The following is a 20,594-nucleotide window of genomic DNA, read 5'->3' as shown; positions in this document are numbered from 1 at the left end:
TTCATCTAAAACTATTCTTTCTCGGCTGAACAAAAGATATGGAAGGATGGCCGGAGGACCGAAAAGGAAGGAGCGTGTGTCTGTCTGCTACATGAAGACCACAAGCGAGTTCATCATACACCAAAAGATAGAAACAGCATCATTGCTCAGCTCATACATACAAGCTAGATTAACCTTCGCCTCTTTGCAGACACAGCTCGAATTTACAAATACTATGAGCGTGCTAATTTACCGATAAAGCTTGGTTAGGTACGAATATTAGAATATTTGATACTTTACTCAACAAGTCCTCGATGGTCTAACGGTCATGATTTCCGCTTGTCATCTCATAGGAGAACAAGCGCGGGAGACCTGGGTTCGACTCCCAGTCGGGGAGATCTTTTTTTCTTTTTCTAGCACCTTCCCCAAGTGGACCCCGCACTATTTTACCAATTTTCCCTTTTTGTTTGTTTGTTTTTGTTTTTTCCTTATCTCACGGGCAAGTATCAGTGTGGATATGGTATTTGCGCAAAGATCTCTGATGAATATTATGCTAGAACTATGTTGGGTAGCTGTCCCTGGAAAAGCAATATTTCCTTATCAACTTGGAAAAGATATAAAATCCTCAGCCCAGCAAGTGGTATTATGTATCAAGCGGTCCTTGTTAATGAGTCGCATATATTAAATATGCGTATCATATTGCTAAATGCCATGGGTGGGAAACCCCTAATCGAGCAACCCATGAAAGCCCTCTTCAATTAATATATATTGTATCCGGTCTCATCTTCCTTTTTCGAAAATCTCCTTATTGAATACCAGTTATTACTAAAAGCATGCTTTCCAATATCTAAAGACCATGACCTATATATATATGATTTCACTGCTTTTATCAACACCCTGAATAGCAGACAAGATAGTTGGTTCCCCGATAGCATCTAACCTAGAACTGCGCAATATGCCAATATCCGAGAAACAAGCCTTCTCTGACAAAGGTCTCCTACTTCCTAACTACACTCCCATATATCCAGAAAGCCTTACACTAAAGGCCAGGTGCTAACTAACACTAGACTCCATTGGACGAAAATGTTACCCGCGTGTAAATCGGGGGGCCAAAGTACGGAACAGTTTAAGCCCGGATTTGACGGGAACAAATAAGGCACAACTTCCAGATACTGGTCGAGAAGCTGAATATGACACCTGGGGGATTCTTGACTATCTGGCTGTCTCAAGGGGTCTGCCGGATGACGGGCCTTCGCAAACCGTGTGAGCCAAACCTTTTCCCGCCCAGCGATGTCTTGTACATACTCTTGAGAAGAGGTTCCTGCTATAAGTTTCTCATTAGCAGGATACCCACAGTATACTCATCAGGTTTGCTTACAGGGTCCTCTGTATTCGCTCAGTTCGTTACCGGGAGCTTTCGCCATAATCATGTACTGTACACCAACAGGCTAGTCTTTCTTGTTGCTCCTTGCGAAAACATGTGGAACCGGGATATCCAGCTCGTTGTGCAGGAAATCAAAAGTAGCAACTTCAGTGGCTGTTGTAAATTTCTGGAGGATATAAGGGCTTGGAATTTTTGCAATGACCTGAATACCATTGTTCATTTGACAAAAGAAATATCTTATTGTATGAACTTCCAGGTAGCTTTATCATGTCTGTACAGCATTTCGCACGGACTGATCTGGCTGCGGCCTTTTTGAGCTTCTCAATGTTGAAAGGCTGGTATCGCCTGCGAAGCTGTGCGGCTTCATCCCATAACCAGCGACCAGAAATATAACAGAAGAAAGGATTCTCCCTTTTGTTTCGATCCTATAGCCGAGACTTAGCACAGTTTAAGTGAATTTCCCATACAACTTATTAATATGGTTCGGAAGAGTGGATTTGGGGTTGATAGCAGAAAGTGCCCTTCGATTTGTTCTGCATAGTGCCCACCGTGTAGCTCTTCTCATCATCTTTAATAGAATCATGATGCCTATGTTTCGTGGGTTGTGGTGAGGGCACTGGCCTTGTGCTCTTATCGAGCTGGAAACCACCTTTGTTCCTTCGTTTGGGGGACCAGACCCTGTGACACACCGCTAAAGCCGCCGCCAGCTCTACAATAGGGGTCTTGCTTTATTGATCCCCCATGTCCATCCACTCCACAATCCCAATATCACAAACGAACATTTCAAATTCAACAGCATTTCCTACTTCAAATATGCAATCTACTGCAAGTGACGAGCTCTTTGATCCACCCCAGCAGAGCTATGAGGCTAAAATTTACAACTTTATCCCTAGAGACCATGTTGTATTCTTCAAGCATATCCAGACTTCATGGAGAATAGGGGCAATACGAGCTCAGAAATTTCGGATACATGATGATGAAAGATTTGGACGTACGAAGGATGTGTCTTCAATATATGTGGCTACACAGGTCGAAGGCCCTTCTCTGGATATGAAAGCCGTCTTGAAGATTAAAGCACAATATGTGTTCCCCTTGAGTTTTGAGCGACCAGAATAGCCGCAGCAATAATTTTACGATATATATTTTATCTATATTCTAACACTGTTCAGAATGGAGCCTTGGACAGAGGACACGTCCTGTGCTGAATGTCTTCCGGTCACTCAAGAAATCATCCGAGAGCTATCTGTTTTGCAAAAGCTCACTGATGGTGGTTGTAGCAGCACACCCCGCTTGATTGACTTTACTGCTTTTGAACAGGATGATGATGACCCTGTACCTGATGGATACTTTGTGGCGTTCTCATGGAGAAACTCCCTGGATTGAACCTTGAACGAGCATTCTCTGAATTTCAACTTGCGAAAAGAAATCGAGTGCGGATAGTCTTTGCTAAAGCTATTCGGTAGGTCCCCTTTGTCGCTATGCATTCCCTCAGGAGGCTTCAGCTAAAGACATTGTATAGCGAGTTCTACAGCTTCAAGCTTTCCCACCATGACCCTGCTCGACGTAATATTATCTGGGATGAAGGAACCGAGCGATGGTATGTATCTGGTTCCAATACAGCTGAGGTATCTCCATTAACAACCTTGTTTAGCTTCATAGTCGATCTTGAAGACGTTGATGAGTTGGACCATCCAGTCTTCAGCCCTCCCCGTTTTGATCCGTGGAGTGATTTTAGAGTATGGGAGCTCTGCTCAGGAGAATTGGATCCAGATGAAGCTAATTATGATCAAATGGTGCCTGGGCCACAAGAAGAGATTGAGGATACTGATGAGGCGCTGTATGCTCTAGCGGCTCGTACGAAACATATATCAAAGTGTAGTGACAATTTAGCGGCCAAGTTAAATTGAGCATCTTTGTCTGCTTTTGGTTGACTCCTGGGATTATCTAATTGGAAGTTCGTCCATCTCATGCCAAACCTAAGGAAGGCATGATTGCTTGTTCTTAACATCTTGGACATGTGCTAATATAGTTAGATATATCTTACGCTTTCGGAGTCGGATTGCCCAGGAGCAGCAGTTAAGTAAACATAAATACTTGTAGGGGAAAGGCCCATCGTAGAGCCCTCTATATTCAGCGTTACACATCTGTGTGGGGTGCTGAGAGGCTCAGTCGACGTCAACAGAACAAAGTAAAATGGCTTGCCGGTAGCTCCTGTCTAAGCCATCTTCTGCCCCTGTTTCATTTCCATACTCGAGGAATCCTGCATCAAGCACGAACACCGGATCGGGAGAATATCGCCGCTTGCAACGTTGCGTTTCAACACCGGTTGCGATGTTACGTAGGCTGGAAAGGCAGCCGAAATCCAAGAGCAGTAACTCGAGAGAAGATTGCAACAGGGGGTTACCTTCGGTGCAAGTATGGCATGGCGTACACGGTGTAACTATGTAGTAAGAAGTAATATGTACATTCTTGAGTGTTTGAAAATATGCGATCTAGACCAGGATGACTAAGATCGGTAATGGTACTGGTAAATTACCGTACAGGCTCGTGATCCGGGTAATGGCGTCACTCGTGTGGTGCGACTCCAAGATGTTGCTTGTCACTCTTTTCATTCCACAGTCCACCATCAAGGCTGTTAGTTGAACGGACGGACCTGGAGAGAGAGATAGGCTATTGCTGCAGCTATGGAGACTGCACCGCTTACCTTGGTATGTCATCGACCAACACTGGGGGCTTTTTGCATCGTATACCCAGCCTGACAGATCTCCCCGCGCAAGGCTCATACCCATGCACGAAATGCAGTTCTTGAGACCCGCAAGTCAAACCCTGTCGCTGCGAGTGAGGAACATGACTTGGCCGCGGGCGAGTTCGCTGCGGCGGCCCAGAAAAGCTCAGATCGTGAAGTATGCTTATCCGCTAGCCCTTCAGGGTTGGTAGACGCTCACATGTGCACATCACACAGGCCCTGAGGACGCTACAGCTTCTCGAGCAACATCATAAGAAGCTCGCACAAATCTTGCGATTCCAGCATGAGAACCCGCCTGCCGCTGCCACGAGTACACAACAAGTGACCATGGAATCGGGGGCAGCGAAGATAGATACACAGCAACATCCACCAAAGCTACTAGGACACGCTCGCCTACCGGCAAGGGAGACTTCGTCCATCGCTAGCAACTTGGCCTCCGCTCGAGGCATTCCGTCGCAGCCACGCCGTGGCTCTCCGGTGTCACCTACAGTTTCCTCTCAGCAGGCAGGAGCGAAGATGACAGAGGGACCGGCAAAGATCAGAACCAGTGAGGCTCGATTACGAGAAAGACAGGCCTATGCGACAAAGGAACGTTCCCACCGGACGCCCTCTAAGCAGTCATGGAATCCACCTGCAGCCAGCCCTACCGATATCACCTCGCAACAATTTGTACCTCCGGACGCCGAGTCGTCCCATCTTAAGGACATACAAGCCACATCCGAGGAGCCATTTCAACGGTTCTATTCTACCTTTGAAGGACTTATTTCCAGATTGTCCGCACCGTTGGCTTTCGCAGGCCTCCCTTTGGGGTCAGACGTGTCGGAAAAGGCTGAATCTGCGCGCAAAACGTCAGCAGAGACGAAGGTGGACCGTCAACCTGCAGTTTCCGATCGCCAGAGTCAATCTGGGGACACAGATATCAGCAAAATATTTTCGCGTGCTGCACTACGAGCTGTCCGAGATTCAACGGGCGGGGGAACAGGAAGCACAGCTGAATCGTTCTACGTCGTACCCACAACGGGTGGAACTGTTTCCTATGCTGGGATCTTGAGCAGGGCCGAAAAGGAAGCCCGGAGAAGTAGCTTCGAAGAGGGCGATGAGGACTTCGTGGACGCCCGTGAGACACCGCCATCACCCGAAATGCGTCAGAGCATGACGGGGAGCAAGGGCAGGGGCACTCGCGGCAAAGACAAACTCACCAGCATGCAGAGCCCCAAGACTCTAGAGGAATTACAGATGGAAAACCAAGCTCTGAAGCATCTGACTGATACTTTATCCAAACGACTGCACATGTGGGAGGTTAACGCGCAATCATCTTCCATGGCTTTGCAGCAATCTCTGAGAGCAATGCATCATCAAAATGTTCCATCCCCAGAGCACTACCCACAGTCTACTCCTACTGTCGCTTCACCTACCACATCTCTCTCTACACCAGCCACTGCAGATCAAGAGCAACGCATCAGAGAGCTTGAGGAACTGATCCAACAGAGCGAGAAAGAACTCGACAAGGTTGGTCGTGAGAACGACAAACTACGAAATGTCCTGGGAAGATATAGAGATCGATGGGAGAAGCTAAAGGAGGGTGCGAAAACTCGGCGAGAGGGCAGGTCAACTGGAGATAGGAACAGCTATGCAGAGCCTAGCACACCGGTTCGGACTGGCAGTACCAGCACACAGAAAGCTAGTGAGGCCACGCAAGTGCAAGCCGAGGGAGGAACTGAAAACGATACCAACTCAGGTAATGAACCTGAAGGCAAAAACGACTCTTCTAGCTGAGTCATAGTTTCCAGACCTCATTCCATCGAGTCTCAAGGACGTGTTGAGTTTGCAAGCTTAAGGTCCCCCACGGAACATTGACAATTGCTTTCGTTGAGAGATGTACGATGATTATGTCATGCATATCTCTTCTCTTCTTTATGTGCTTTTTGAGTTCATGAACTGTGTTTTCGGGTTTATTATGAAGGGGCTACATCAAGGTCGCTCACTGCAGATTTGGGAAGCAAAAAGGCATGCAACTACGCATCAGCCCATGAATCACGGTAATTTACGAGTCATGTCCACGGGAAAGTACCATATTAATGATAACTGAGCAAATAAGTATATAATTCAAAAGTTCAGAATCAGAATCCATCACAAACCAACCATCCTCCGTCTACCTCAAGCAAACTCCCCAATCACTCACTGCACATAGAAAGTAGCATTACCCCGAATATCCTCAGAGCTGCTTCCCACAAGCACACCAAAAGCCCCAGGCTCAACAACATACTTCATGCGTACATTCCACAGCCCCAAGTCCTGGACCTTCAACGGAATCTCCACCGTCTTACTCTGCCCAGCAGGAATGACAACCTTCTTGAACCCCTTCAGCAACCGATTTGGCACCACCACCGACGCAACCTCGTCAACAACATACACCTGCACAACCTCCGTACCATCCCTTGCAGCGTCCGTATTCTTCACCTCAACACTAACAGTAACTGTATCCGCCGCCGTCACATTCGTCTTATCAAGTTTAACAGCCCCATACTCGAAGCTGGAGTAACTCTTTCCATACCCGAAGGGATACCACGCCTTGGGGTTCCCAAGCGCATACTGGTGACCGAACTCAAGCGTTCCATTGGAATAAATATACCCTGCATCACCGATCTCGCGCGCTGAGTTAAGATAGTCGTAGTAGATGGGCAGATCGCCGACGGAGCGCGGGAAGCTGACGGACAGTTTGCCGGAGGGGTTGTAGTCGCCGAAGAGGACGTCGGCGAGGGCATTGCCACCTTGCTCGGAGGGGTAGAATTGCTGGACGAGCGCAGCGGTGCTGTTCGAGAGCCAGGGTTCCGTGATGGGCTTGCCGCTGGAGAGGACGACGACGGTGGGCACGCCCGTGTCGACGATCGCTTTGATGAGGGGTGCTTGGGCACCGACGAGGTTGAGGCTGTTTACGTCGACGTGCTCGCCGGTTCTGTCATGCTTTTTGTTAGTTTCATGAAGGTGATATTTGGAGAGGAAGGGGATAGGGTGGACTTACGTTGCGTTGAGACCGGCCCAGAGTTCCTTCTGGTCGCGAGACCAGGTGCCCACGACTACGACTGCTACGTCGGATTTCTTGGCTGCTTCGACTGCCTCGGCGAAGCCGGATTGGTCGTTGCTCCAGCGTTCGCAGCCCTGGGCGTAGTTGATTGTTGCCTTGTCGCCGACAGCGGCTTTGATGCCATCTAGGGGTGTCACGCCGCGGTACTGGCTTTCGTAGACGACGTAGTCTCCGTACTGCGGGTGTCAGTTAGCATTATCGCTGGTGTTTTATGCATGTGCGATTCATCTCTAATGGACCGCTAGAAGAACCCAGCAAAGACTCACGTTCATAAAACCATGTGCCATAGGCCCGATAACAGCAATATTACCGCTCTTCTTCAGCGGAAGCGCATTATTATGATTCTCGAGCAGAACAATCGACTCGCGATCCAGCTCACGGGCAAGATCAACAGCCTCTTGGGAATGGATGAGCTTGTGCCACTCAGACGCCGGAGCAGCATTATAGGGGTTCTCGAAGAGACCCATTTCGAACTTCGCACGGAGCAGACGAGATACAGCTGTGTTGACGATTTCAATATCGAGCTTGCCGGCATTGACCAGGTCGATGATCGTTTCGAAGTTGCTATCACGTGTTAGATATTTATCAACCTGTTGAGAGAATGGAATGACATGACAACTTACTATGAGCCACCGCCCATTTCAACGTCGTTTCCGGCCGGGAGCACGGCGAGTGTAACGGCTTCCTTGTCGATGGGGTCGGCGCGGCAGAGCTTGAAGGCTGTGCAGACCCTGTCGGTTGCGCCGGCGTCGCTGGTCACCCAGTATTTGAAGCCCCATTCTTCGCGGAGGATTTCGGTGAGGGTGTGGTAGTCGGCTACGGCGGGGATACCGTCGTATCTGTTCATGGTTAGAAACTTGATTGAACTAAGATATTATGCACGGCAACGAATGTATACTTACGAGTGGTACGCACTCATGATACTCCAAGCTCCGGCATCCATGATCGCGCGCTTGAATGATGGCAACCAACTATATTGAATCGGGTTAGTTAAGGCTGGATAAAAGCATGGTTGGTAAGAACAGAGTACATACGTTGTGCGCAGATATCTCTCTCCTCCGTGAACAGGCGCAGTGTTCAGACCTTGTTCGGGTTGGGAGAATCCCACGAAGTGCTTGACGTTGGCGGAGACATTGAGACTTTGGATTCCCTTGGTATAGTGGTATCCGATTTCACCTGCAAGGTATGGGTCTTCACCGTATGTCTCTTCGACCTGCAAATGAAGGTTAGGTCGGTTCTGTGCAGGAAACTTAGTATAAGACTTACTCTTCCGAATCGCAGTTCACGAGCGAGATCAACCACAGGTCCCATCAGATGGTTGACTCCAAGGGCCGTGGCCTCCTGACTGATGAGGAGTGCCATTTTCTCGATCAGCTGGGATTGTGTTCATTAGCTTCGCTGTTCTCGGGGGTCTTGTCTAACGAGTCTTGGGAGGGGTAGGCTCACCTCCGGGTTGAACGAGCATGCGAACCCGATGGGAGAGTTATAGATCGTTGCATTACCGATTAGGAACCCATGGAGAGCTATGAAAGGAAAGGTTGTCAACGCAGGTTTCAGCGAATCGAACATGACTAGAACATACACTCTGTTTGAACAATGGCCGGAATTCCCAGAGTCGTGTTCTGGAGGAGATAGTCCTGAGCTCGCTTGACATTGTCTGCAATGTAATCCCAAGGCACAGGGTATCCAACTAGAAAGCCATAGTTCGTTAGCTACCGCAACAATAATAATTCTGCGAGGTCAATTGCTTACCGTAAAACATTCCACCCCTCATTTTCGTACTCCATTCCAAACCCGTGAGGTTGAATTCTCCCGTAGTCTCATTCATCCAGTTGGTGATGTCGCCTGCGATGATCAATTAGTGACTCAGCCATAGAGCTGTTGGGACAGTTCCAATCGCACCCTGAATCAATTGAGACATCTTCTCCTCGAGTGTCATGCGACCCAACAGATCAGTGACACGCTCCTCCACCGGAGCATTGGGATCTTTGTAGCGAGGTTTCTCATCTTGGCCAAAGGACAGGCCAGACAAGAGGCCCAGGAGCAGAAGCCCCTTCGTAAAGATACCGGAAACCATATCTCTTGGTTAAGAAGAGCTTCCGTGAGTAATCGCGTCGCCCTCCACGCAGAAACGGAAGAATCGCAAAGGTCCTCCGACGAGGGGAAATGCAACGACTTTAAATCTCAGGCCATTTTCTCAGCCTGGCTTAGCCCGCCGGAGAAATGAAATGAGCTCGTGGAAAAAAAATATTAAACCCCACACAGCAAAGCAGCAGGCCAAGGCTAGCTCTCCACGTCAGTCAGTAGGTTCAATTTAGAAATTGGCACCGGTTAGAATCCATGCGTCGTATAGCTCTCATGATGTCAGGCGCCGATGATTCTCCGGAGGGGGATTGCAAGGCATCACAGGCATCTTGAGTGGATTAAATGGATCAGATTGAACAAATGAAAGGATCGAGAATGGGAGATTGTGATCCCGGCGACAGGCTTTCGGTTAATCACCATGCATACCGACAGCACTATCATAAATAGTCCGGCTAAAGCTCACGGCTGAAATGCGAGGAAGGTAATTTAATGAATGGTCCACGAATAGCCTTGAGGAAGCTTGTCCCCGCAGATTAATTAATTAATGCTGCGCTGGGCAGTCTTGGCTGCAGATTCCCTTCCAGACGGCTTGACGGCTAAAGTCCATGCACGATCCCCGTTTGGATGAACGTTGGAAGAATCCTTTTCTGGAATCAGAATCTTGTGATAGTTCACTATCCCTGGAAGTCTGAAGGTTATGCTTAAGGGGCTTTGTCAATCAGGGTCCTAGGCTAAATATCTGTGGGTATATGAACTGATCGTGGTTCCACTTGTACTGTGTATGTACTCGGGATGCCTGTCCGTATCCACTTCTCCATCGAGAACAGACACGAAAAACCACTAGATCCGGTCTCAAATAGCAAAAAGTGGATAATTGCAACCATGATCATGATCCTCAAATTCATTAACATCGTCTACCAAAGATACCTATTCTAACACTGTCACGCGTTTTCCCTTCGCCATATCTTCATCGGCATCTCGCCCATGATCAGGTTAAATGCCTCGAACCGACCGAGCTTCCAATTGGCCGGCAGCGCAAAGTCATACCGATGCACCAGTGTCGCAAGGACAACAGTCTGCTCAAGATACGTGATATTCCGACCGAGACACCCCCGGGCCCCCGTCGAGAACGGGACAAAGTACGGCTCCATGCGCTTCCGGGTGTCCAAATCCATCCATCGGTCCGGGTTATATTCCTCGGGATCCGGGAAAATTTCAGGATCCCGATGGGCCGAATAGCTTGTCATCGACACGCTGGTGTCACCCGGGATCCATTCGTTCAATATCTGAGCTCCTTCCGGCGGGGTCCGTCGGGGTAGTCCAGCTGATGTAGGGGGGATCAGGCGCAATGCTTCATCCAAACAAGCGCGTAGGAACGGAAGGTTCTTCACCTTATCGTATGGTGCGACCACTTCATTTTCGTCCAGGGCACTGTCCACCTCTTCCCGCAATCTTTGCAGGTACTTCGGATGTCTAATCAACATATCCAAGACTTGGGTTAGGGCAATCGCTGTGGTGTCGGCCCCAGCATTGATGATAGCGCCGACTTCAGCGACGATCTCACCCCATTCGAGGTTGTTAGGGTGCCCTGCCTTATCCTCCATGAGTGAGGAGAAGAAATCATCCAGTTTCTCCCCGCTCTGGTACCGCTGTAACCGAGTGACTGCTTGATGGTAGATCACATCGCCCCATGGCTCTCCATCTTTCCACATCTGGCGGTACTTGGGAACCAGCTTTGATAGTCTAGAAAGCCAATGGAAATACTTATAATCCCAAACAAAGAGTGATTGCGCGTGTGCGGTGTTATCCTGAGACTTGCGATACCGAGCCGGGTATGTTGTCCCATCCATTCTCTGAGCGGTAACCTCATCAGATCCCTTCTCCAACAGTCCTAGGGTGGACGAAAGGGCAATGAGATTGATAGCCTCAATCGTGAACAAATTGATCCACTTGTTGTAATCTAAGGTGAGATCTGCCGCTTGGGGTTCTGTTTGTCCAGGAAGTAGCGGGAGTGTGCAGTGCGCATCCAACGCTTTGACAAGGCGGCCGGTAACGTTGGCCACCTTGTGTTCCCATCTCTCCAGGTTCTTGATGGCGAAAGCAGAAGACATGCGCTTTCGCTTCTCGGCATGGTCTGCTTTGTCGATGACGTCGAATAGGTGTGTATGAGAGCCCCACGTCATAGCATATTTGATGTCTTTAACACATGGTGTGCTGTGCCCGTATATATCCTTGACCGCACCGATGCGCCCGAAGGAAAGATTGTTAGGGCCAATGCGCAATATTGGTGCATTTTTGTGAGCCTCGTATAGGTCTTTGGAACGATATCCACACGAGCTTAGGTAACAGTAAGGAAGGTCGGTGAAACCCGCTAAGGGGGCGAAGTTTGGATATTTGCGAAACCCTTTGGGGTCGTAGAAGTAGTATATGATAGGAAGAATGAACACATACCCTACACCAAGGGCAAGAGCACCGGTGGCAGCCAAAACATAGATTCCTGGCATCTTAGGAATGATTCTTGAGATCTTGCGATGCTGAATGATTGAGAATTAGTTCGCAGGTCCTGTCCACTTTCCTCCATCTATATATGTTTCAGAGAATCGGGATATGAGTGTCATTTCCCGACCGTGACCTCATCTTGGACAATTACAGCTGCCGAGAGTAGAGCCAAAGTTTCCTAAAAAGGCTATCGAGGTCTTGCCGTTAACGCTCGAATAAAGATTTGCGAGATAGACTCAACCCCGATGTTGATCTCATGCAGATGGAGAGATTGAGCTTGGAAGCCCTAGCCATCCCAATGGGGAAATACTTCCTTTTCAAGAATTGGCAGGACTGCCTGATCGGTCTCTGATTCGCCCAAAAGGATTTCGCCGGGAACCAAGCGGGGAAATTTTACCCCAAGTTTCCCCACAGTTTTCCCCCGCAACTCATGTTCAACCACCATCCATGGCCATGTGGTTACTATCTCTAGCCCTCAACCAAAAATAGGAAATGAGCAGTTCTGGAAGGAACAGGCCGGCTGCGTGTAGGAGATGCAAAGGTCAGTACTACCATCCGTAAAGGGTAGAATTCCACGCACTAACATCGGTTCATCCAGATCGGCATTTGCGATGTGAGTCCTCCCAGCGAGGGTCCTCGTGCGAACAGGTCGCCCTTTGGTGCTGACTGCTACCAATAGGCGATGGAGACAACCCCTGCAAAAGCTGTAGACAGGCCAGCTCAAAATGTGATCGTGGTGCCAAGAACTTCAAATTTCGACATGAGCCAATACCGAAACGAAGGTTTCATTTCTCTTCTGATCAGAAATGGGTTGGCCTGCCTCGGAAAGGTAATTCAACCCGCCCATTGCAGTTATATGTAATATATGTACATCTACTATTCGCGATTCTGACTATACGCAAGGCCGACTCCATTATGTCCATGTGAACGCAGATGGTCGTCAAGAGAGCGACGACGACGACGACGACGACGACGACGATGACAATGATGATGACGCCGAAGAGAGCCTGCCTGAGGCCACAGGATCTCATGCGTCACCATCGCCCAGCTCCATGATCTGGAGAAAAAGCCAGAAACCACATTCACTTTCAGCATCTACCCCGACAAACGCTAGCCATGACCATAGAGAAGAGCTTGGCCAGAGTCATCGGGACTCGAGGCACTTTAGCATTTCCAGTTTCAATGCAGTCGCTGGATCCAATGAACCGTCTCCACAGTCGGCTTCTTACTATGCCCAGACTTCCGCATATGATTGCTTGTCTCAACCTACCGACCAACCCGTGAATGTTTTCCCAGCAGAGCGAGATCATTACCGCCTGGGGCCTTTGAAGGGCGTGCCCCAAACCTTCTCGGACGCCTCCTATACCAGTGACCTACAGGAAGCATGCTTGATACGTTACTTCGTGGAGAGGCTTGCTCATTGGGTAGTCTTCTTTCCCCTCTACTCTCATTATACGATCAAAACAATACAAAAGCATCCCGAGCAAACGAGTGAACACAGCTAACCACCCACAGTTTGACATAACAGACCGAGACCGACACTTCGCGCTCACAGTCCCCGGCCGAGCAATGTTCTGCCCAGTGCTCCGATACGCTCTTCTGACCGCATCAGCCGGCCACATGCGACAGGCCCTGAAATGCCGCAACAACAGCAACGGCACCGTCATCTTCGATGGAATCCCACTGCCCGGACTCAGCGAAGACTCGGCAATCCGCTACCACAACATTTGCATCTCATACCTAATCGAGATCTCCAAAGACCCAAACGAAGACTATAACGAAGACGTTCTAACCGCAGCGACCATCCTCCGCTTCTACGAGCAATTAGACGGTAAATATTCCCCCCAAGCCATCCCACTCATAATATCTCTTCCACACAAACTAACTAAAAGGCCAGCCCCCTCGGTCGGCACCGACACCGAAGCCTACCTCAAGGCCGTCCAATTCATAGTGCACACGCAAAACAACGACTCCTTCTACGCAGCCCAAACAATCCACGGCCCAACGCACGACAACAACATCCATTCGTCACCCGCAATCTCCCTCCGCCACGCCGCCTGCCTCATCGCCCTCCGACAAGAAATATGGAGTGCGTTCCTCCGCCAACGCCCCGTGCGACTCCCCATCTCCCCCAGAAACGACTACAACGCCTTCCCCACAACCTGCGACTTCATCTGGGCCAACCGCGTCCTCGTCTGGTGCGCCGACCTCCTCAACTTCGCCTTCGACAGTCATACAAACACCAAATACCCGACGCAAGCAGCCCGTCTCGCAAAATGGAACAGCCTCAAAGCCTTCGAAACAAACTGGAATACTCACAAACCCCTTTCCTACAAGCCCATCTACTATGCGCCCCCGGAACCGGAACGGGAGTCTTATTTCCCGACTATCTGGCTCATGAATGATAGTCAGGTTGTTGCTGAGCAGCATATGGAGCTGGCCCGGATTCTGCTCGCCGTGTCGAATCCGGGGATGCAGCGGTTGGGGGCCGGGGCCGGGGCGCTGAATCGTGGGCTGGAGGTGGAGTTGAGGGCTATTACGAGGAGGGTCATTGGGTTGGGGTTAGGGAATCGGGCAGGACCGCCGGCGCTGGTGACGAGTGCGGTTGGCATCTCGATTTGTGGGGAGTATTTTGATGATCCCGGGGAGAGGGAGGCGTTGGTCAGGTTTTTGGTGGACTTGGAGTTTGAGTATGCTTGGCCGACTAGTGCGATCGTGAGCGCTTTGAGGAGTGCTTGGGCTGCGTAGATCTATATGGGTGGGTTTAGAGCACGGTGGGGAGTTGTCTGTAGTAGGTCTTTGGGCTTTTTTTTTGATTCAATAGATATATAGATAAGTTTTTTTATTAGCTCTTTTGCATATATTAGCGGCGGTTCAATGAGCACATACAACCAATGATTTAACTAATTGACATCTTATAGTATGCGTCATGCTACGATTATATACTATTCGAATGAACCGACCACTTTGGAACCTCTAAAGTCTGTATTAAACACTATAACCTACAAAATGCCAACAAATTTACTGGCTGGTAGACGAAAGTCTACCCAAGAAGCCTCTCAACGCAAATGCAATATGTACTAACAATGCCAGTGAGCCAGCCACCCTGAAGAGAGAGGGTTTTTACGTCTGCGGATTTGCGCCAGTTTCTTCCTCGTTAGTCTGTGACTCGGCGATCTGCTCATGCTCGTTGCCATGGCCATTCACTTTGCGTAAAGTGCCACCCAGCCATGCTAGGCCCCCACCCCAAGAGTCACTTAGGCTTCGGATCCGAGATACAGAAGTAGAGCCGTCGGGCGGCATGTTTTGTGGAGCATCCTCTGTATCTAATGTAGTGGTCGATTGTCCGGCAGTGACAGGAGCGGTGGCAATATCGCCGGTAGAGTTGAACCTTGCAGTCGGCAGTGCACCGCGGGGGTCCAAGCCCTCATCGATATTGGCGCTTTCACCGTCGCGGTTGCGAAGGAAACCATCTACAATGGTTGTACTGAGTTGCTTGCCCCGATGCCTCCGCACGAACTTGCGATCCTTTACCGGACTCGTTTCACCACGGCGCAGGGACTCTGCTACCACCGCACTGAATCCGGCAGAAATAGTCGGAAGCAGCGGGCCCGGCGAGAAACGTGACGATATCGAATTCCGTAGCCGGCGTGCCGGTGGCGTCTGTGGAACAGTGTTGCTTCGGGGCCCTGGCGATGCGGTTTCCGTTCCCGAAGCGGCAGGAACCTTGAGGTTATTGTCTTCGATTCCAGGCGCAGGCGGGAAACGAAGAAGAACCGGTGAGCCGGATGTTGCCGGTCTCGACTGTTCAGGAGTAACTGGACGGTCAATTTGGGGTATTTGGGGCTCGGACTTGGGGGTTTCAATGGCCGACTCATGAACATCAGCCCAAGGATTGGTTAGAAGAGAGTTAGGGTGCATGGGAGGAGAAGGTTCCGGGAACTGCTCGGTGAGAGACTCAGCAGTCAATGAACCGATAGGAGAAGATGGAGCAGCAGATGAGACACCCCGGGGCGTACGCTGGTCATCATTAATACCCCCAGTACCGTGACTGAGGAGCGACCCAGAGGGGGACTGCAGATGCTCTTCTTGGGTTTCCAAAAGCGTCCGTGAAGGTTTCTGCACTCTTACATGACGCGCAGAAGGCAACATGTCGACGCTGTCGCGATACCTCTCTCCCGCCAGCAGACCAATAGCTTCCTCTTCGTCATCAGCAGAGTATGAAGACTCGTCGTCACTGCGAACCCTGCCACTGGTGATGAAATATACGCCTAGGAAGGTCAGGAGACAACCGCCTATAAACTTCCCGGCACGGTCAAGAGTGTAATTTTCAAAATCACGGTATAACACCGCGCTTCCGATAATGACAGACAGTGTGAAAAGCACAAATTGAGTTGGGATCACCTGGGTGGAATCAAAACGCTGGAGAGCACGGTTGATGTAGCGAATCTGCAATACAGCGCTGAAAACCAGGACAAAAACCAGAAGGTAAGTGATTGGGAATGTAATCACATGCCATAGTGTGAAGGACAACAGCGACGAAACACCCTTTGTTGATAGAGCAGTATATCCACCTAGACACGGGAATAAGCGGTCGCCCAAACGAGTCCAAATGGATGGAAGCTTAATATGCTAACTTACCAAAAAGTGCCACGAGTCCGACATCAATCAAAACCGTCCGTGACCCGTACTTTCCACTTGCCCACAAGAGGCCAATGATCAACACGGTGGAGATGCCCACATACGTCTCAAACTCCCAGCGGGTAATCATCACCCAGATTTCATGCGGTCCAATCTTCTCCTCGGAGGAACTAGCGCTAAGAACGACCACCACTGCACCGGTGACCGCCACGACCACGCCCCAGAAGTCGCGCCCCCGGAATTTCTCCTTCAGCATAATAGGAGCAATGACGCAGTTCGATATCAAGGCCACGACACCCAATGGGGAAACAATCGACGCTGGAGCAAAACCATATGCCATGAAGTTCCCGATCTCGCCGACGCACATCAACACGATTCCGACCCACCAGTACGGAGAGCGAAGGTATGATTTCCGGCGCAGATCCCCCGGTCGCACGGTTCGATCCGACATGAACGAGTCGTTCATTTGATCCTGATGCGCATCCGTGTCCATATCATCATCGTCCTCCGGTCCGAGATCAATATGGGGCTGATCGTGGTGGACGAACCTAACCTCTGGGGACTCGTCCCTATAACGACCGAAGCGGCGGGACTGGTTTCTACCCCGTGTTTCGTAGTCGCTGTATTCATGCTCTGCAACCGAACCATAAGTATCCATCGAACCCCGGCCTGGATTTGCGCGCTTCCATTCCGCCTCCTTTTGCAGTTTTTGATGCTCCCATTCTCGCTCGATCCTGATATGGGCGTAGCGCTGAATATTGAGCGCCAAGGAGATCAGGATGTTGCCGATTAGCGCAGTCACAATACCGATGAGCGAAGACCAATGATGCATTCCTCCCCCACCTTCGCGGCCGTCGTCATCTCCGGGGTCCGAGCCCAACGTCGGGGATGGCTGAGAAGAAGGGAAAACATACAACGGCGAGAGGGTCGGCGTGGGAGCGGCGGAAGAAATGAAGCTCGTGAGCAGACCCGCTGCTAGAGGCACCTCGTGGAGGTAAGCCATCCGGGAGTTTCGAAGGCTAAAAGTAAGGGGAATGAAGGGGTAGGGTATAAGGACGGGGAGGAGGGCGTTCCGACAGCTCCGCTGTCACCGTCGAAGGGAATCGGTATAAAGTTTAGAGCCCCAGATTATTGATCATCCACATCCGCTGTGTCTAAATAAGGAGAGAACAGGCAACGGCGCGGTTCGCCTCCGATACTTCAGCGGGTAAGATTCTTCAGAGTTCAGTTCAGCTTCAACCCTGGACGAGTGTTCATGCTGTTAAGGAGAACCACATTGCCGTACTCCCGACACTACTAAATCTCCGATGTGAGACACCACCCTTTTTACCAGTGCAGTGAACTACCACGCTGCACCTTTACCAGAATTCAAGAAGCAGGAGTAACAAAGTCTATAAATAATCCACCTTGTGCGAATCGAATGATTGTTTGTGTTCAGCACGATTTGCGATGTGGAGTCGGTGGGCGGAAGATAGCCGAAAGACACCGGCGACGTCAGGAGTCAGATTAGTAGTTCACTGGGCGTAGTAAACTAAGATCCAATCAGTCGCACGTGCAATACCGCTAGTTAAAGATGGTGAGCATAAGCCCAAGCGCAGCATCGTGAAAGGAAAACCGAAAAGAAGTTCGGGGGGTGTGGGAATTCCAAGCTAATGTATTTTCCAAACTAGTAGAAGAAGAAAGAACAGCACTATTGAAAGGACGAGTGGATTGATTGGTTTAATCCTGACTAATGACCATCTCGGTAGGGATTTTCCCCGAACGTCATCGGGCAGCTGAGATACGATACTAGTTAGTATACATACATACTAGTCAAATCATCTGAGTACTTGTCTGCATCTGTGCACCCAGGCAGCGGGAAAGTTTATTAATATATCGTCACAATTTCTCTATCACTAAATGATGTGACAAGCAAGGCTTATATCTTCAGAGGCACCGTCGCATTATACTATACATAAAAGAAAAGAAAAAAAAAAAAAATCATCGCCTGGCTCTTTTCTTATCCGGCTCTTGCTCGCCTTCATCGTCACTAATCTCCCTATATATCGTTTTCGGTTGAGTTTCCTTCCATGCCTTAGTGAACACTGGGTCCTTCTCGGCCTTCTCAGCATATTTCAGCAACGCTTCTCGGGGATCCTCATCGCGCATCGAACTGAGAGGTATACTCTCTCGAATATGTTTCTCATCCGGCTGCGACTTGGCGAAGGGAGTCGTTGCTGGCAGATGCGGTCTCCGTGGATCCTTGGGCCGTCCTGAGGCTGTAAGCCCAATAGTTGGGTGTCGGGAAGACCAGGTTGCCGAGCTATAATGGGGCACACCGTTCGATCCGACAACAACGTTGTCACCCGAGATACCTTGCGAGAGATCCATGGTAAGGTTCGGGTCATCGTCGATGTGCCGGCGTTTGGGTGCCTTAGACATAACCAAGGCGGCACCTTTGGACGACATGTCAGGGTTGTAAAGTACATGTGTCTCAGCGTTGGCAGAGCCAGTGAGAATCTGATTGAGTTTCTCATGCCATTGAACTGTAATCAAAGGCGATCCTGGTGTGACCGGTGTGACTAATTCCGGCTTCAGTGTCGCGGGGTTCAAAATGTGCAGATGGCCAGTTTCCGAGCCCGTGAGGACATTCGCAGATGTGGGTGAGAATACGATGTTCGAAGTTGGGTATCGGGAGGAGCTGGACGGGTGCGCCACTGTAGTAATTGGTTGCTTGAACTTTCTAGTATCCCAGAGTTTGATGGTATCGTCTCCGCCCTTGGTGACTACCAGTCTTCCATCCGAGCTAATATCCAGCCCGCTAGTCCATGTATCGCGCGTATGAGCATCCCGAATCTCACCACTAGGTCGAGTAAATGGTCCATTCCCACTCCACATCATTAAGCTTCCGTCAAGGGCAGCAGCAACAAGTACATTAGGTCCACCCTGCTTTGGGGAACCCCATGCAACAGCAGTCATCTTACTCCGACCAGCGGATCCAGCTGCTCTTGACTTATGCATGATCACTTCTTTCTGTGACCGCCCAATATTGGCGTCCCATATACGTACCGTACTATCCGATCCTGCAGTAACACACAGGTTCTCGTCGGTGGGACACCATGCGCCGCTAGTAACCTCCGATATATGGCCCTTGGTATTATGAAGATCTCTCAAGTACATGTCTCCTTTCACAAATTCAGTAACAGTCTCGCCGTCGCGATCGAGGATTCTTGGTTGCGGTGTAGCCGAAACAACCATGACATAGGCTGGCGACAGGGGGTTGAACGCAGCATAATGCACGGCATGCGCTTCCTGCGCGGCGGATTGTTTTTTGGCGGTAGGATCAACGGACTTAAAGGCGCGCACCGTCGAAGGGGTCATCGAAGCGAAATCATGTAGTTTAATCGTACAATCTGTTGATCCTGTGATTAAACGCGAGCCTGAGGGGTCCACTGTAAGAGTTGTTATGGCGCGCTCATGAGTTTTAAGGACAAGCTCGTGCGAGACAGGGAACTCGTCCTCATCATCGTCATCGTCGGAGTCAGAATCATCAGAATCATTATCGCTGTCACTTTCATTCTTGTCTTTTCGGTCTTCAGCTCCAGTCTGAACGTTAGCTTGCTCGTCGCTAATCAAGCCTGCCTTGTCATCATCGGCGGTAGCCTTGGCAGAGACATTTGTCCGCTTGGTGCGGTCTATCTGAGTGTTGACATCGGTCTTTCTTTCTTGTTTCCCGAAGCTGCCTGGGAAGAACTTCTTGAAAGCTTCTTCATCGAATCCGTCCATTATGAGATGTACTGCATGGAGTTGGTCGGGTTTCGCAAGAAATAACTGACTGAACGGCGGCGATATCAAGTTTAGTTTGCATTAGTTGCAATGTTTGTTTGGTTTGCAAACGAAGCTCTCGGTGCCGTCATTGCTAGCCGTCTCTTAGGTCAGCAGACCCACCACGCACTTCGGCGTGTTGGTCTGCCTCACCTCAACGATAATTCCCACCTCAACGATAAATTTGAAGCTATTCAGAGCTTTTATTTACTACCACTATGTCTAATTCTTATTCTGATATAGAGATGCGAATCTCTCAGGCCTGTAAAACAGCCCAAGGCCAAAAAAAACCAAATATATCTGCGCTAGCGCGTGAATTTGATGTTCCCTATCAACAACTCAGAGCGCGTATTCAGGGCCGAGCTACTCGA

At 49.8% G+C, this 20,594-nt stretch overlaps 7 protein-coding genes and 1 non-coding gene across 8 annotated transcripts; 4 read left to right on the top strand and 4 right to left on the bottom strand.

Moving 5' to 3' along the window:
* Positions 1-287: 287 nt before the first annotated feature.
* BDV27DRAFT_t212 lies at positions 288-376 on the top strand. Its single transcript has one exon. It is a non-coding gene; the product is annotated as a tRNA-Asp (tRNA).
* Positions 377-2,724: 2,348 nt separating this feature from the next.
* BDV27DRAFT_162951 (uncharacterized protein) lies at positions 2,725-3,270 on the top strand (the record flags this gene model as incomplete). The annotated part of the gene is made up of 3 exons (XM_032073474.1): positions 2,725-2,822; positions 2,883-2,960; positions 3,015-3,270. 3 exons carry the CDS (start codon positions 2,725-2,727, stop codon positions 3,268-3,270), a joined length of 432 nt encoding a protein of 143 aa, XP_031922193.1.
* A 777-nt stretch (positions 3,271-4,047) lies between these two features.
* BDV27DRAFT_162950 (uncharacterized protein) lies at positions 4,048-5,885 on the top strand (the record flags this gene model as incomplete). The annotated part of the gene is made up of 3 exons (XM_032073473.1): positions 4,048-4,071; positions 4,126-4,266; positions 4,326-5,885. 3 exons carry the CDS (start codon positions 4,048-4,050, stop codon positions 5,883-5,885), a joined length of 1,725 nt encoding a protein of 574 aa, XP_031922192.1.
* A 402-nt stretch (positions 5,886-6,287) lies between these two features.
* BDV27DRAFT_168805 (putative beta-glucosidase) lies at positions 6,288-9,271 on the bottom strand (the record flags this gene model as incomplete). Its single annotated transcript, XM_032074868.1, has 11 exons — positions 6,288-7,065; positions 7,132-7,370; positions 7,461-7,758; positions 7,818-8,033; positions 8,097-8,165; positions 8,229-8,407; positions 8,461-8,568; positions 8,641-8,717; positions 8,777-8,884; positions 8,947-9,039; positions 9,097-9,271. 11 exons carry the CDS (start codon positions 9,269-9,271, stop codon positions 6,288-6,290), a joined length of 2,340 nt encoding a protein of 779 aa, XP_031922191.1.
* A 949-nt stretch (positions 9,272-10,220) lies between these two features.
* On the bottom strand, positions 10,221-11,783 carry BDV27DRAFT_168804 (cytochrome P450; the record flags this gene model as incomplete). The annotated part of the gene is made up of 1 exon (XM_032074867.1): positions 10,221-11,783. One exon carries the CDS (start codon positions 11,781-11,783, stop codon positions 10,221-10,223), a length of 1,563 nt encoding a protein of 520 aa, XP_031922190.1.
* Positions 11,784-12,538: 755 nt separating this feature from the next.
* Positions 12,539-14,526, top strand: BDV27DRAFT_168803 (uncharacterized protein; the record flags this gene model as incomplete). Its single annotated transcript, XM_032074866.1, has 4 exons — positions 12,539-12,629; positions 12,682-13,202; positions 13,294-13,609; positions 13,676-14,526. 4 exons carry the CDS (start codon positions 12,539-12,541, stop codon positions 14,524-14,526), a joined length of 1,779 nt encoding a protein of 592 aa, XP_031922189.1.
* Positions 14,527-14,881: 355 nt separating this feature from the next.
* Positions 14,882-17,677, bottom strand: BDV27DRAFT_58527 (DUF803 domain membrane protein). Its single transcript, XM_032077011.1, has 2 exons — positions 16,420-17,677; positions 14,882-16,352 (listed from the first exon to the last, which is right to left on the bottom strand). The coding sequence occupies exons 1-2, from the start codon at positions 17,420-17,422 to the stop codon at positions 14,902-14,904; spliced, it is 2,454 nt and encodes an 817-aa protein (XP_031922188.1). The 5' UTR covers positions 17,423-17,677; the 3' UTR covers positions 14,882-14,901.
* Positions 17,678-18,259: 582 nt separating this feature from the next.
* On the bottom strand, positions 18,260-20,192 carry BDV27DRAFT_136651 (WD40 repeat domain-containing protein). The gene has a single exon (XM_032068808.1). The coding sequence runs from the start codon at positions 20,182-20,184 to the stop codon at positions 18,400-18,402; it is 1,785 nt and encodes a 594-aa protein (XP_031922187.1). The 5' UTR covers positions 20,185-20,192; the 3' UTR covers positions 18,260-18,399.
* Between the last annotated feature and the right edge of the window lie 402 nt (positions 20,193-20,594).

The sequence above is a fragment of the Aspergillus caelatus genome (genome assembly GCF_009193585.1).
Source record: "Aspergillus caelatus strain CBS 763.97 unplaced genomic scaffold BDV27scaffold_284, whole genome shotgun sequence".
Lineage (NCBI taxonomy): Eukaryota > Fungi > Ascomycota > Eurotiomycetes > Eurotiales > Aspergillaceae > Aspergillus > Aspergillus caelatus.
Note: the sequence above shows the minus strand (reverse complement) of the source record. Positions and strands in the feature narration are given on the sequence as shown.

Coding starts and splice junctions, on each gene's coding strand:
- BDV27DRAFT_58527 (XM_032077011.1), bottom strand. CDS start 17,422: ATGGCTTACCTCCACGAGGTGCCTCTAGCAGCGGGTCTGCTCACGAGC. Junction 16,353..16,419: donor CGGACTCGTGGCACTTTTTG/GTAAGTTAGCAT, acceptor TCCCGTGTCTAG/GTGGATATACTGCTCTATCA.
- BDV27DRAFT_136651 (XM_032068808.1), bottom strand. CDS start 20,184: ATGGACGGATTCGATGAAGAAGCTTTCAAGAAGTTCTTCCCAGGCAGC.